This window comes from Ranitomeya imitator, chromosome 2, assembly GCF_032444005.1.
Source record: "Ranitomeya imitator isolate aRanImi1 chromosome 2, aRanImi1.pri, whole genome shotgun sequence".
Lineage (NCBI taxonomy): Eukaryota > Metazoa > Chordata > Amphibia > Anura > Dendrobatidae > Ranitomeya > Ranitomeya imitator.
Window position 1 is genome coordinate 476,738,432 of NC_091283.1, and position 15,289 is coordinate 476,753,720.

The following is a 15,289-nucleotide window of genomic DNA, read 5'->3' on the forward strand; positions in this document are numbered from 1 at the left end:
TTAAAATAAATCTGTCAGCAAGTTTTTGCTACCTCTTCTGAGAGCAGCCTGATGTAGGCAAAATGAAACTGATTCCAACCATGTATCACTTAGTTTACTGGGTGCAGCTGTTCTCACACAATCAGGGTTCCTAGATGTAGCAAGCAGCAGAGCTAAGAAAGCTGCCCCCGCCCACGCCAGTCTCTCTATGTATATTGTATATAGAAAGTGAGCTGCTTAACACAGGAAGGGGCGGAGTCCAATGAGTGCGCGCATGCCAGCTAGTCACAGCAATGATAATGTCCTAGTGATAAAACCTTCACTGTAAGCAAACCACAGTGCACAACCTAATAAGTAACACTTTGTTGAATTCAGTGTTTTAACCCTTACCTCATGGGATGTGGTGGTGGGATCTATTACTTTTGGAGTATGGTCAGGATATAATATGGTGGTAGTGGGATCTATTACATTTGGAGTATGATCAGGATATAATATGGTGGTGGGATCTATTACTTTTGGAGTATGATCAGGATATAATATGGTGGTGGGATCTATTACATTTGGAGTATGATCAGGATATAATATGGTGGTGGGATCTATTACTTTTGGAGTATGATCAGGATATAATATGGTGGTGGGATCTATTACTTTTGGAGTATGGCCAGGATATAATATGGTGGTGGGATCTATTTCTTTTGGAGTATGGTCGGGATATAATATGGTGGTAGTGGGATCTATTACATTTGGAGTATGATCAGGATATAATATGGTGGTGGGATCTATTACTTTTGGAGTATGATCAGGATATAATATGGTGGTGGGATCTATTACATTTGGAGTATGATCAGGATATAATATGGTGGTGGGATCTATTACTTTTGGAGAATGATCAGGATATAATATGGTGGTGGGATCTATTTCTTTTGGACTATGGTCAGGATATAATATGGTGGTGGTGGGATCTATTACTTTTGGAGTATGGTCAGGATATAATATGGTGGTGGTGGGATCTATTACATTTGGAGTATGATCAGGATATAATATGGTGGTGATGGGATCTATTTCTTTTGCAGTATGGTCAGGATATAATATGGTGGTGGTGGGATCTATTACTTTTGGAGTATGGTCAGGATATAATATGGTGGTGGTGGGATCTATTACATTTGGAGTATGATCAGGATATAATATGGTGGTGGTGGGATCTATTTCTTTTGCAGTATGGTCAGGATATAATATGGTGGTGGTGGGATCTATTACATTTGGAGTATGATCAGGATATAATATGGTGGTGGGATCTATTACTTTTGGAGTATGATCAGGATATAATATGGTGGTGATGGGATCTATTTCTTTTGCAGTATGGTCAGGATATAATATGGTGGTGGTGGGATCTATTACTTTTGCAGTATGGTCAGGATATAATATGGTGGTGGTGGGATCTATTACTTTTGGAGTATGGTCAGGATATAATATGGTGGTGGTGGGATCTATTACATTTGGAGTATGGTCAGGATATAATACGGTGGTGGTGGGATCTATTTCTTTTGCAGTATGGTCAGGATATAATATGGTGGTGGTGGGATCTATTACATTTGGAGTATGGTCAGGATATAATATGGTGGTGGTGGGATCTATTACATTTGGAGTATGGTCAGGATATAATATGGTGGTGGTGGGATCTATTACATTTGGAGTATGGTCAGGATATAATATGGTGGTGGTGGGATCTATTTCTTTTGCAGTATGGTCAGGATATAATATGGTGGTGGGATCTATTACTTTTGGAGTATGGTCAGGATATAATATAGTGGGGGGAGGAACGTATTAGTAGATGGTTGAGTTGGATCTATTGCTTTTGAAGTCTAGTTTGGTGATAAAATGGTGTGAACAGGATCTATTTTTTTGGTCAGGTAAGATAATATGGTGGGGATTAGGATTTATTATGTTTGGTTTGAATATAAGATGGTGGGGGGAGGTTCTATTACTTTGGAAATTTGGTCAGGAGGATATTAGTATTATTTATTTATATAGCACCATTAATTCCATGGTGCTGTACATGAGAGAGGGGTTACAGTGACGAAGAAGAGTTTAGCCTCTTCAAAACGCGTTGGTTAGTTCCCTTCTCTCTTTTGTGAGAGCTTCGGTGATCCATACTGCAAGTGACGTCACTGGTAAGAGGAGCCTAACGGCCATCTTTTTTCAGTCCTCGTGTTATTCCAGGAAGCGCTACCGGCCGGAGCGCCCCTGGTCCCACGAATGCGTTCCACCATCCGGCACAACTAGGTGCCGCAACCCTAGACATTCAGACGGATTCACCTCCAATAGTGCACCACTAGTAGTGCTTCACCGCCTGATACAGACAGGGCCGCAGCCCCGGGTACCTGCAGCCTGGAATCAGCACGCTGCAGCACCTCACATACCTAGGTAAGCTGGCAGCCACAGTTGTCTTTTTGGTGGTATGATTGTATATTTAAGAGGTGGGCAGTTCAGTGAATGATTTTACTATTTGACTGTTGCCACTACCATTCCTCAAGTGGAGCAGCATTGTTATTCTTCTTGGGACATTTTATCTCGTATCTTCTATCCTTGGATTATTCCAGTACTATCTATTTTTTTTTTCTCCTTAAGCGCAGTTTCTATTCCATTTTGGGGTTATAGATATCGTTTACAGTAAACAGGTTTACAGTGACAGACTGGTACAGAGGGGAGAGGACCCTGTCCTTGCGGGCTTACATTCTATGGGTATAAGATAGTTGAGGAAGGATTTATTACTTTTGAAGTCTGGTCAGGTGATAAAATAGTGAGGAGGCAGGATCTATTATTTTTAGAGCCTGTCCAGGATATAAGCTGATGAAGCGTGTGATTTATTTCTATTATTATCATTATACTAGATGGTGGCCCGATTCTAACGCATCGGGTATTCTAGAAATATGCATGTCCACGTAGTATATTGTGTACTGAAAATCACCGCACACTCAGAACTGGTATAATGCAAAATATTACACAAATTTATTGTGTTCACAGTCAATATTGCCACAAAAGAAAACGTGCTAATAGAAACCCTATTCTATCAGCACGTATTCTTTTGTGGCAACATTGAAAGTGAACACAATAAATTTGTGTAACATTTTGCATTATACCGGTTCTGAGTGTGCGGTGATTTTCAGTACATGACTATTGGGACCACAAGGTCTGTTCCACCAGCACCTCCCTGTTTTTGACCTGAGTGCACACCATTACTTCTCCTTCCACGTAGTATATTGCACAGCCCACGTAGTATATTGCCCAGCCACGTAGTATATTGCCCAGCTACGTAGTATATTGCTCAGCTACGTAGTATATTGCCCAGCTACGTAGTATATTGCCCAGCTACGTAGTATATTGCCCAGCTACGTAGTATATTTCCCAGCCACGTATTATATTGCGCAGCCGCGTAGCATATTGCCCAGCTACGTAGTATATTGCCCAGCCACGTAGTATATTGCCCAGTCACATAGTATATTGCCCAGCCACGTAGTATATTGCCCAGTCACATAGTATATTGCCCAGCCACGTAGTATGTTGCCTAGTGACATAGTATATTGCCCAGCCAGGTAGTATATTGCCCAGTCACGTAGTATATTGCACAGCCCACGTAGTATATTGCCCAGATACATAGTATATTGCCCAGCCACGTAGTATATTGCCCAGCCACGTAGTATATTGCCCAGTGACATAGTATATTGCCCAGCCACGTAGTATATTGCCCAGTGACATAGTATATTGCCCAGCCACGTAGCATATTGCCCAGCCACGTACTATATTGCCCAGTCATGTAGTATTTTGTCCAGTCACATAGTATATTGCCCAGTCATGTAGTATATTGCCCAGTTACGTAGTATATTGCCCAGTGACGTAGTATATTGCCCATCCACGTAGTATATTGCCCAGTCACGTAGTATATTGCCCAGTCACGTAGTATATTGTGCAGTCACATAGTATATTGCCCAGTCACGTAGTATATTACCCAGTTACGTAGTATATTGCCCAGTCACGTAGTATAGTGCCCAGCCACGTAGTATATTGCATAGGGATGTAGTATACACCACAGAGCCACGTAGTATACTGCCCAGTCACGTAGTATATTGGCCAGTCACGTAGCATACTGCCCAGTAACGTAGTATATTGCACAGCGATGTAGTATACAGCACAGAGCCACGTAGTATATTGCACAGCGATGTAGTATACAGCACAGAGCCACGTAGTATACAGCACAGACACGTAGTATTTTGCCCAGTCACGTAATATATTGCCCAGTCACGTAGTATACTGCCCAGTCACATAGTATATTGGCCAGTCACGTAGTATATTGCCCAGCCACGTAATATATTGCCCAGCCACGTAGTATATTGCCCAGTCACGTAGTATATTGGCCAGTCACATAGTATATTGCCCAGTCACGTAGTATACTGCCCAGTCACGTAGTATATTGGCCAGTCACATAGTATATTGGCCAGTCACGTAGTATATTGCCCAGCTACGTAGTATATTGTCCAGCCTTATATGTAACAGGTTAAAAAATAAAAAAGAAACATATACTCACCTTCCGAGGGCCCCTTGTAGTCCTGTCGCCTGTGTGCGGTGCACGCGGCAGCTTCCGGTCCCAGGGTTTGTATGAGCCCAGGACGTCGCGGTCACATGACCGTGACGTCATGGCAGGTCCTTCTCACATAGCATCCTTAGCACCGGAATCTGCTGCTTGCACTGCCGAGGACAGCGCCACATCGGAGGGTGAGAATAATGTTTTGTTTTTTTTAATTATTATTTGCAACATTAGATCTTTTTACTATTGATGCTGCATACGCAGCATCAATGGTACAAAGTTGGTCACACAGGGTTAATAGCTGCGTAACCGGAGTGCTTTACACCGTGCTCCAGTAATGCTGGCATTAACCCTGTGGGAGGGCTGACTGGATGACTGGAGGGGAGTATGGAGCGGGCACTGACTGCGGGGAGGAAAGAGCAGCCATATTGCCGCTGGACTGTGGCCGTCGCTGATTTGTCGTGGCAATGGTCGTGGGCGTTTTGCCACGACCAATCAGTGACTTGGATTCCATGACAGACAGAGGCCGCGACCAATGAATATCCGTGACAGACAGAAGGACAGACGGAAGTGACCCTTAGACAATTATATAGTAGATAAGATGGTAAGAGCTGGATCTATAATTTTTGTACAATACATCTCCTGACAAAGCACAGTGTGTGGTGAAACACTCATCAAGGTTGCTGTGAGCCCATCTTTTCCCTTATAAATCTTTACCAGCATCAACATGTCACAAGGTACTGAAAGGACCCATGGGCACCTTTTCATCTATTTATATTGCTAACTTCTTCGATTATAATCATATTTATTTTGGTATTTTGTTTGCGAGCTTTTCAAACAATCCTTTGTAACTCAGTACACTGTATATTCTGCCAAATATTATTTACCGTGCTTCTATAGTGTACTCCAGAGGTCTATTTTTTTAATATTATAATTCTTTTTCCATTTGTGGATTGCATTATCTATTGGCTCATTGAATCTTTATTATTTTGTGTTTTTACATTTATGCCTATGATTGTTGATGATATTTATGGTATTGATTCTTGATGGACCTATCAGGATTCCACTATGCAATCTCTTTAAGGCACCTATTATGTTGATTTTTTGGCAGATGAATTACTAATTATCATTACCTTTGATGACTGTTTTTGATATTAAAGGAGTTATTTGCCATTGTATTAATGGATCTATTTCATGTTGGGACATTACATGACTTTGGTCCTTCTCCTATGTACAGTGAGGAAAATAAGTATTTGATACGCTGCCGATTTTGCAAGTTTTCTCACCTACAAAGAATGGAGAGGTCTGTAATTTTTATCTTAGGTACACTTCAACTGTGAGAGACATAATTTAAAGAAAAATCCAGAAAATGACATTAAATGATTTTTACATAGTTATTTTGCATTTTATAGAAAACAGAACATAATATTTGGTACAGAAAACTTTGCTTGCAATTACAGAATTCAGACATTTCCTGTAGTTCTTGACCAAGTTTGCACACACTTCAGCAGGGGTTTTGGCCCCCTCCTCCATACAGATCTCAGATTTTCAACATTGAGTTTCAGCTCACTCCAAAGATTTTCTATTGGATTCAGGTCTGAAGACTGGCTATGCCACTCTAGGATCCTGAAATGCTTCTTAAGGAGTCAATCCTTAGTTGCCCGGGCTGTATGTTTTGGGTCATTGTCATGCTGCATGACCCAGCCACATCTCATCTTCAATCCTTTTACTGAGGGAAGGAGGTTGTTGGCCAAAATCTCACAATACATGACCCCATCCATCCTGCCTTGAATACAAGTGAAGTCATCCTGTACCCTTTTCAGAAAAGCACCCCCAAAGTATGATGTTTCCCCCACCATGTTTCACTGTTGGGATGGTGTTCTTGGGGTTGTACTCATCCTTATTCTTCCTTCAAACATGGCGAGGAGTTGATACCACAAAGTTCTATTTTGGTCTCATTTGACCACATGACTATCTCCCGTGCCGCCTTTAGATCATCCAGATGGTCATTGGTGAATTTCAAACAGGCCTGGACATGTGCTGGCATGAGGAGGGGGATCTTGCATGCCCTGTAGGATTTTACTCCATTACGGCGTAGTGTGTTACTAAGGTAATGTTTGAGACTGTGGTCCCAGCTCTCTTCAGGTCATTGACCAGGTCCTCCCGTGTAGTTCTTAGCTGACTCCTGACCTTTCTCAGAAGCATCCTTACTCCACAAGGCAAGATTTAGCATGGAGCCCCAGACCCAGGAATATTGACAGTCATCTTGTGTTTCTTCCATTTTCTAACAATTGCGCCAACAGCTGTTGCCTTCTCACAAACTTGCTTGCCTATTGTCTTGTAGCCCATCCCAGCTTTGTGCAGGTCTACAATTTTGTCCCTGATGACCTTAGAAAGGTTTTTGGTCTTGGCCATGGTGGAGAGGTTGGAGTGGACAGGTGTCTTTTATACAGGTAATACTTTTTCATGCAATAAAATGCAATTTAATTACCGATTATAAAAATTACAGTCCTCTTTATTCTTTGTAGGTGGGAAAACTTCTATTATTTTGACTTCTCAATTTATTTTTTATCCTTTTGGGCTGATCTTTGAATCAGAGTGAGGGGTAGGTTATTAGTAGAGTTATAATACTTTTGGATTCTGGTGGTCAGGATATAATATGGTGAGGAGCAGAAGCTGTTACGTCTGGTGACTAGTCAGGATATAATATGGTGGGGGCAGAACCTGTTACTTTACAGTCTGCTCAGGATATAAGATGGTGGAGTGGGATCTATTACTTTTACATTTTGGTCAGGAAATAATACGCAGGGGCAGAATCTTTTATTTTTGGAGTCTGGCCTTGATATAAGGTGTTGGGGATGGGATCTATTAATTTTGAAATCTGGTCAAGAAAAAATATGGCAGGAGTCTGATCAAAATATAAGATGGTGTGGGCAGAATTTAAAACTTTAGGAATATGGTTAGCATATAAAATAATGAGGGGGATCTATTTTTTTAAAAAAAATGCAACGCAAAACTAAGCAAATATCCTGCACTGCTTTCTTCCTAATTCTTCCCTGTAGCTCGTCCTGAAAAAAAATAAAAATTATATCCCCAACAACCCCTTTAACTTATGCCTGTGGTCTTCTCATAAACTTATGAACCCCATAAATCAATATTCATCTAATTTACATTTTCAAGAGATTTTCAGGAGCAAATACTGTCCGATAAACAAAGATAAGCAAAAGCTTCCTCCTTCATGAGTGATCAGGTGACAACAGTCTATGTTTCTCCATGAAACGTCCCTGACATTATTAAATGATTTCTAATCTTTTTAATAAAATCTTTACTTTAATTGGAGTAAAATCTCTCTTTTTTGATGGGTACTACTTGATTCCTTGAATGTAGGATGTGATAGTTTTAGCAATGTAAGAAACTAGTAAATAGCCATAAATTGATGGTATTTTGGGGGCATGGTGCGTTGTGCTGTCTCGGCTCTGAGTCGAGTAGATGTGCTTCTATTCCTGGCTTGTTGGTAATTCCGAGCTCACTGATGTACTGAGAGAAATACGGTAATGCAGGATTGCACTGGTGCACAAATAGAGATGCCTGTGTGCAGCAGAGACGACAAGAGAGGGACACATGATGTGCCAGCTCTTTGTGACAACTTAGCAAGACTGACCCTCACAGTGGATTACTGCCCTACCGCCAAGATGTGCATCGCTGCATGTAAATGACATCAAGCGCCAACAGAAAATGTCTTCCGTACCAAGACAGAAGCTGTGAGTGCTGTCTGTCTGTCTGGGGAACACATCTAATACTAGGAAGTCAAGAGCTGGGCATCTGCTTGGGCTGAGGAGGACCTGATGCTAATGAAGCTGTCCGCAGTGCTGAACTCACCCAACCCATCTTCTGCTTCGAAGAGGAAAGTTTGTTGGATGTGAAGTGTTGTGAGTGATCTGGATAAAACTGTGGATATTTGTGTGCCTGCGTATATCGCATCTAGTGACTGAGTGCATCGAGCTAAGGATTGTGTCTTGGGTAATCAACCTAAGAGCCGAGAGTCATCGCTGCCAAGTTTTCAACCTTTCCAGCCTTGACATTACCGGTTGCAGCTTCACACTACAAAGCTTCCCGATATTATAATACAATTAGGATGCTCCGATGCGGTCGTGGCTGATCTACTTACATTTTCCATACCAGATTATTTATCCTTGGAGAACACAGAAAGTAAATATATGCTATGGAGGATGATATGCTTCAAATTCTTATGACCTGCAAAATAGAAAGGATGATGAACCTGTAGTCTATAATATTTCATGCCTGAAAAGCCTCTAAGGGAGATCCGTAAATTAACATGAGAAACTGCAGTGGGAAATGGCACACATGATTTTTTAGTGCCAGGATAATCAGTAGTGGGTTTAATTTTTTTTTTTAAATTATTCACCTACTATCTTCTCCGAAGGCTAAGAATTGGCAAAAGAAAAAGGTGGTTTTTCTATCGCTTCTCTTGTTCTCGAAATGCTTCTCACTGTCATGGCAATCTGGCTTCCCAGAAAAAGAGAAATGTCTTTCCCTATCTGAAGTGTGTGGGAGACAACTAGTTGCTTGTGTGCTATTATCGTGAATTCATTTAAAGAGGTTTCTGTTGCTGATGTACAAAGGGAGATAGGGAAGCGTGAAATGACTGCCATTACTTTTCTGAGCTTCTGTCCAAGAGATTGACATGTAAATGGAGACAGATACAGAATACAAGCAGTGATTGTATTGGAAGGGTCTTTTTAGGATGCTGGTTGTAATACTGGCTACCCTACATGCCAACTTTGCTTCGGTCTAGCAGCCATCATTGGTCTTGCTAGGCTATTGCATTTTAGCTAGCAGTCTGGGCATTCCTTTGACTGAATGAATGAGGGGGTGGTGGTACCCAGCTGTGCTGCCGATGCCCAGTGCAAGATGCCCCCCTGCTGGTGAGTCCCTGGGGGTGTGTCATGAATCGAGAAGAGAGGGTTCGGGCTCCAGCTGGCAGCTGCCCCTCAGGAGCAGCCAGAAGAGATGCCCAGGCAGTGCCACCCAAATCTCGTTCACGGACACAGCAACGCCGTGCCTTATCGTTGCCCACTTTAGAGCACACCAAGCTCCATGGCCTAAAATACATATGCTCATCAAAGTTGGCATTTCAACGAAGAGCGTTTTGGTTTCTTGCCTTCTTCACATCGTTGGGACTCTTACTGTCTTGGTCATCCAACAGGCTGCTCTACTGGTTATCCTTTCCGTCTCATACACGGGTGCAACTGGAGTGGAGCAAGGAACTGGCTTTTCCAGCAGTCACCTTTTGCAACAACAACCCTGTACGGTTTCACCGTCTCAGCAAAAGCGATCTTTATTTTGCGGGTTACTGGTTGGGTCTCCTCTTGGCCAACCGTACAGCTCGTCCACTTCTATCAGAGTTATTGCCCGAGGACAAACAGAAGTGGTTCCAAAAACTGGCCGATTTCCGGCTTTTTCTGCCACCTCGGGACTTTGATGGCATCAGTGTTGGATTCATGGACAGACTGGGTCACCAGCTTGAGGACATGCTGCTTTCTTGTAGATATCGGGGAGAGGCCTGCGGCCCACACAATTTCTCCACTGTGAGTTTATTACCTATTCTGTTACATCTAGTAAAACTTTGATTTCAGAAGGTTGAAAAATGTATCCCTCGAATACTGAAAAAAAAGTGCACATTATCTTGTTTATTATCATTTTTAATCATTTAGTTTTGAGTTCACTATTCGGAATCCTTTTTTTAGACTTGCCTTTTCTGCATGTATACAATAGAAACATTCATATTGTGCTTTTTTATATCAATGACCAATTTGTATATCCACAAAAATTAGTCATATACCCTAAAACATTACCTTTCCTGACAGTAAAAGAAGATTTATATAGTCATCAGCCATGCCTAACAGTTTCTCTATGGTTCACCATCTAAGATTGAATGGAACCAGGTCTGGAAGAATCCAGGTGCTCATTTCCTGAGTGAGCAATTAAATGCTTCCCGTAATAGGTATTATGGAAAGTAATTGGGGAGTTGTGTTACTAGAAGTAGTCCAGGATAGTTGTACATTGTATTATCACATAAAAGCATCCAACAAGCAGTGTACATTTTGCCAGGATTACAGCATAATGTGGAATAATGCTTTCCGTATGATAGTAAAACATAGTAAAACATGATGTCTGCAGTGTGAACTGCGTCTAAGGATCTATGATTTCAGTCTATTTTATCCAAGTAATTCTTAGCATTGTTTTATGTGATATTTTTGAAAAATCTTTTTATAAAACAGTATTTCAGCCCTAAACAATGCTAGCCCCATCCAGGTAAAGTAATACCATTGTTTTGAAAAACTCTGGAAATAACAATTTGCCACCCTACTGGAGCTTCAAGTGTGTGGGCACTATTTTGTGTAGTAGTGTGATACTTCTGGGACTAGTATTTAATGCAATATATTAGTTTTTAGAACACAATGCAAGAACATGTTTTTTACTCCTGTCGCATAACTAAAGGGGTTGTCCATGATTGCAAAAATATGACTGCTTTCTTGAAGAAATAGCGCCACACCTGTCCATGGGTCATGACTGTTATTGCAGCTTAGTTCCTTCAACGTGAATGGGACTGGACTACAATGCAATACAATAACTAACAAATGAAACACAAATATACAGTATAAGGCCTCTTTGACACGTCAGTGTCTCCGGTACGTGTACTGACAGTTTTCTCACGTACCGGAGACACTGACACACGTAGACCTATTCAAATGAATGGGTCTATGCACATGTCTCCGTGTTTTCATGGACCGTTTGTCCGTGTGCAAAACACGGAGACATGTCCACTTTTCTCCGGCAGCACGTACCGCAATACTTCCCGCACACGTGCACACGGAGAACAGTGTACACTCTCCTCCGTGTGCACGTACCGCCCGCAGGAGAGACAGCACTACAGTAAGCGCTGTCCCCACTGCGTGTGGTGCTGAAGCAGGCATTCATTCCTTCTCCCCAGCAGCGTTCGCTGGAGAGAAGGAATGAAAAATCAAGGTTTTTTTTATTTGTGTTAAAAATAAAGTTGGGGGGTCACCTCCCGCCTCCCATACCCTGTGCGCCCGCTTGCTTGCCGAGAAATACTCACCCAGCTCCTGCGATGTATGCTCTCAGCGCTGGCAGCAGGTCCTGTGTGAGCGGTCACATGGTACCGCTCATTACAGTGATGAATATTTGCATATTAATTTTTCATTCCTTCTCTCCAACGAACGCTGCTGGGGAGAAGGAATGAATGCCGGCTTCAGCACCAAAAGCAGGGAACAGCGCTTAACTGTAGCGCTGTCTCCTGCACGGTCCGTGTGGTCCTCAGTCGACACACGGGCTGCACACAGCTGCTGCACATGTGCCACACTGATGTGCTATGTGAGCACACAGACACGGATAACTCTGGTACCGATTTCTCCGGTACCGGAATTATCTGGACTTGTGAAAGAGGCCTAAGGCTGGTTTCACATTTGCGGTTGTGTCCACAGCGTTTCTGACGCATACATCCGCATGCGCCTTGATTTCCTATCGTTAACATTGTAGACGCAGGTGCATCTGTTTGCATGCGTTCACCCGCGTTTGCTTACGCATGCGTCTTTTCGCGGTGTGTGGTGGGGCGCGGCTAACGCACCATGTTGCAATTTTTGAGGCAGCAAATTTCCCTCAAAAATGCGCAGGCATGCACATTCGGATGAGTGCTTAAAAAAATGCGTTCGATGCACTTGCATACTTTGGACTGCGCATGTCCAGGAGCTGATTTAGTCATGCCCATTGAGACACGCCCTCCTGGAAATATCAAACGCATGCGCATACAAAGCACAAACACATGTAAAAAGAATGCAAACGCTGTGGGTTTTTTTTGCCATCATGCGTAAGCTGGTGCGAATAAAAAACGCTGCGTTATCATGCGTTTGCATGCGGTTGCGGACAATACGCTGCTGACTCAATGGCAAATGTGAACCTGGCCTTAGAAAGTTGCAGTGCTTTGTATTATTAAAAAACATCAGCATCTGCCAAATCATGACATGTTCCAGACCCACTGTATGTCAAAGGGGGCATTGCTGCCTGTCTCACGGCCCCCGCATACTAGCATATATTTTCATTTTTTGCAGATTTTATGTTCAACATCTTGGCCAAGTTTCTTTGAATTTACCATAATTTTGCTCAAATTGCAGCAAAACCTTAGCTGGATAACGTCCAGGACTTTTACTGGCATGTATGTTAGATGAGGCATGGGGAGAAGCGTGAAGCAGCGTATGTGATTGCGTGAGAGGAGACCATGGGGACTAGTCTGTGGAAAAGAGAGGGGCATGGTAAACAGTTTGTGTTAAAAAGATGGTGGCATAGGGAGCAATCTGTCTCAGAGAAAAGGGCTTAGTGATGAGTATGCGTGGGAGAGAGGTGTATGGTGAATGGTACATGTGAGATGGTGGGCAGTATGTGTGGGAGAGAGATGTGAGGTGAGGAATACATGCCACAAAGGGTCATGGTGTGAGACAGGCATAGTGAGCAGTATGTTTGGGAGAAGGGGACATGTGAGTAGTATGTGTTAAAAAGAGGGGTATGGTGAGCAGTATGGGGCATGGTGAGCAGTATATATGAGAGAGGGCCATGGTGAGTAGTATGTTTGATAGAGAGTGGCATGGATAGCAGAATATGTGGGAGAGGGTGACATAGTAAGCAGTATATGTGGCATGGGGAGCAGTATGTGGGAGAAAGGCAAGGTGGGCAGTATACAGTGAAGAGTAAAAGGGCAACAATAATTTGAACTGTTGACTTTCAGGCTCCATATCTCACCATCCACTATTGCTTTGGTCGTGAGACTACCATCATTTTATAAACAATCATCTTGGCTATCTCATAGATAAATTTGATGTGCAACTATTTAGCATATGATTAGTTATGCAGATTCTTCTCATGTCACTGCATTGTTACTGTTTTGCTCCTGGTTATGGAAAAATATTTTTCTTCCTGAATATGACAAAATACAACCTGTTCTCACATTCCCTAACAGCTCAGTGTACTATTAGGTTGATTACTAGGTAAAAAGTCATTGGTTCAAATCGAGGAGCAGGCATGAAGACTATTTCCCAAGAAAAGAGAAACAGCATTATCCACCTCATCGATAGCGGTCTCTTGGCCAAGAAAATTACCAAACTGCATCATGTGAGTGTCATGACAGTTGGAAGAATACAAAATGAAGTCCGTCCATTTATTCAGAAGCCAAAAAGTGGACATCCAGGCAAAATGGAGTCAACAAGTCGGCTCATTCCAAGGTCTAGCAGTTCTGATGCAACAAACACGGCAGTGAAGGCGGCTCATATGCTTCATAATAGTGAAATCACAGATGTCGATGCAAGCACCATGCGACGCTCATTACACAAGTCTGGAATGATGGCTTGAAAAAAGGTGAAGAAGCTTCAACTTTAATATTGTCATAAGAAGTGCCGGTTCGAGTTTGCAAACAAGTACGAAAAGTGGACGCTTAAAGATTTCAAATGGGTGATTTGGAGCGATGACATGAAAGTCAATAGACTAGGCTCTGATAGATACAAATAGGTCTTAAAGAAACAAAGGAAAAAGGGCCAAAGTTCGGTGGAAGAAGCCTGATGATATGGGGTAGTTTCACAGCCAAAGGCATTGGATACTTGACCAGGATCGATGGTGGTCTCAATACTGAGCTATATGTGAGCATCCTACAAGATGAGCTAGTTTGTACAATCAAGTACTATGGGTATGAAAAGGACATAGTGTTCCAACAGGACAACAACGCAAAGCATATGTCAATATTGGCGAATAAATGATTCAATGACAATGAAGTAAAGGTGCTGGATTGGCCTCCACAGTCCACAGACCTCAACCCAATCAAACACTTGTGGGTAGAATTGAAGAAAAAAATGTATAAATCCCCAAGTGAGTCGACCAGTATGCATCAACTGTGGGAGACCTGAGATCAAAATTCGGTCGATACGGTTGAATCTGATCGAAAGCATGTCCATTAGGATTTAGGCAGTGCTGCAAGCCAAAGATGGATTTATCAAATACTAACCATATAATAAGTAGAGGTGGGTAATTACCAGGATGTTTGGGTTCGGCTCAACAGTTACAAAAAGTTCGGCTTTGGGTACCACAACAGTACCTGGACCCAACCCCGACACCATTCACTGGAATAGGGGACCCAAGCATCCAGTGTTTGCCCCACTGTCATGTGCATGGCAGCGCAGCAAATACCGCTTCTGATTGGCTGTAACATCTTCAACCCTGGTCAGACAGCCATGTTTCCCATGCTGTCAAAAGACAGCGTGAACGCGCAGCTGTGAGTGGAGGTATAAAGTTTACCTCTGCTCACTGGTGCCAGCTAATGAGACTACTGCTCCCATCAGCCAACACCTGTTGCTGCTAATAACAGCGACAGCAGGCGGCGGCTGATGGGATAATTCATCAACCGGTGTCTGTGCTGTAATTAAATAATAAAAAAAATGGCATGGGTTCCTCTGAATTTTTGATAACCAGCCAGGCAAAACTCACAGCTGGGGGCTGTCAGCTTCAGCAAGGTTGGTTATCAAGAAGGGTTCCCCAGTCTGATTTCTTTAATTATTTAACTAATTTTAAAAAATGGCATAGGGTCCCCTCCATTGCTAAAGCAGACAGCTGGGGGCTGGTATTCCAGGCTGAAAGGAGCCATGGATA

General features: G+C 42.6%; 1 protein-coding gene across 2 annotated transcripts in view; it reads left to right on the forward strand.

The window, feature by feature from the left end:
- ASIC2 (acid sensing ion channel subunit 2) overlaps nt 1–15,289 on the forward strand; it is a 1,423,043-nt gene that overhangs the window by 849,694 nt on the left and 558,060 nt on the right. The window contains exon 1 of one of the 2 annotated variants that reach the window (XM_069751319.1): nt 8,134–10,170. The exons of the other annotated variant lie outside the window; for it this stretch is intronic. Within the exon in view, the coding sequence (XP_069607420.1) occupies nt 9,529–10,170 (642 nt within the window). The 5' untranslated portion in view covers nt 8,134–9,528. Of the gene's footprint in view, nt 1–8,133; nt 10,171–15,289 lie in introns of those variants that run through there. 2 annotated transcript variants of the gene reach the window in all.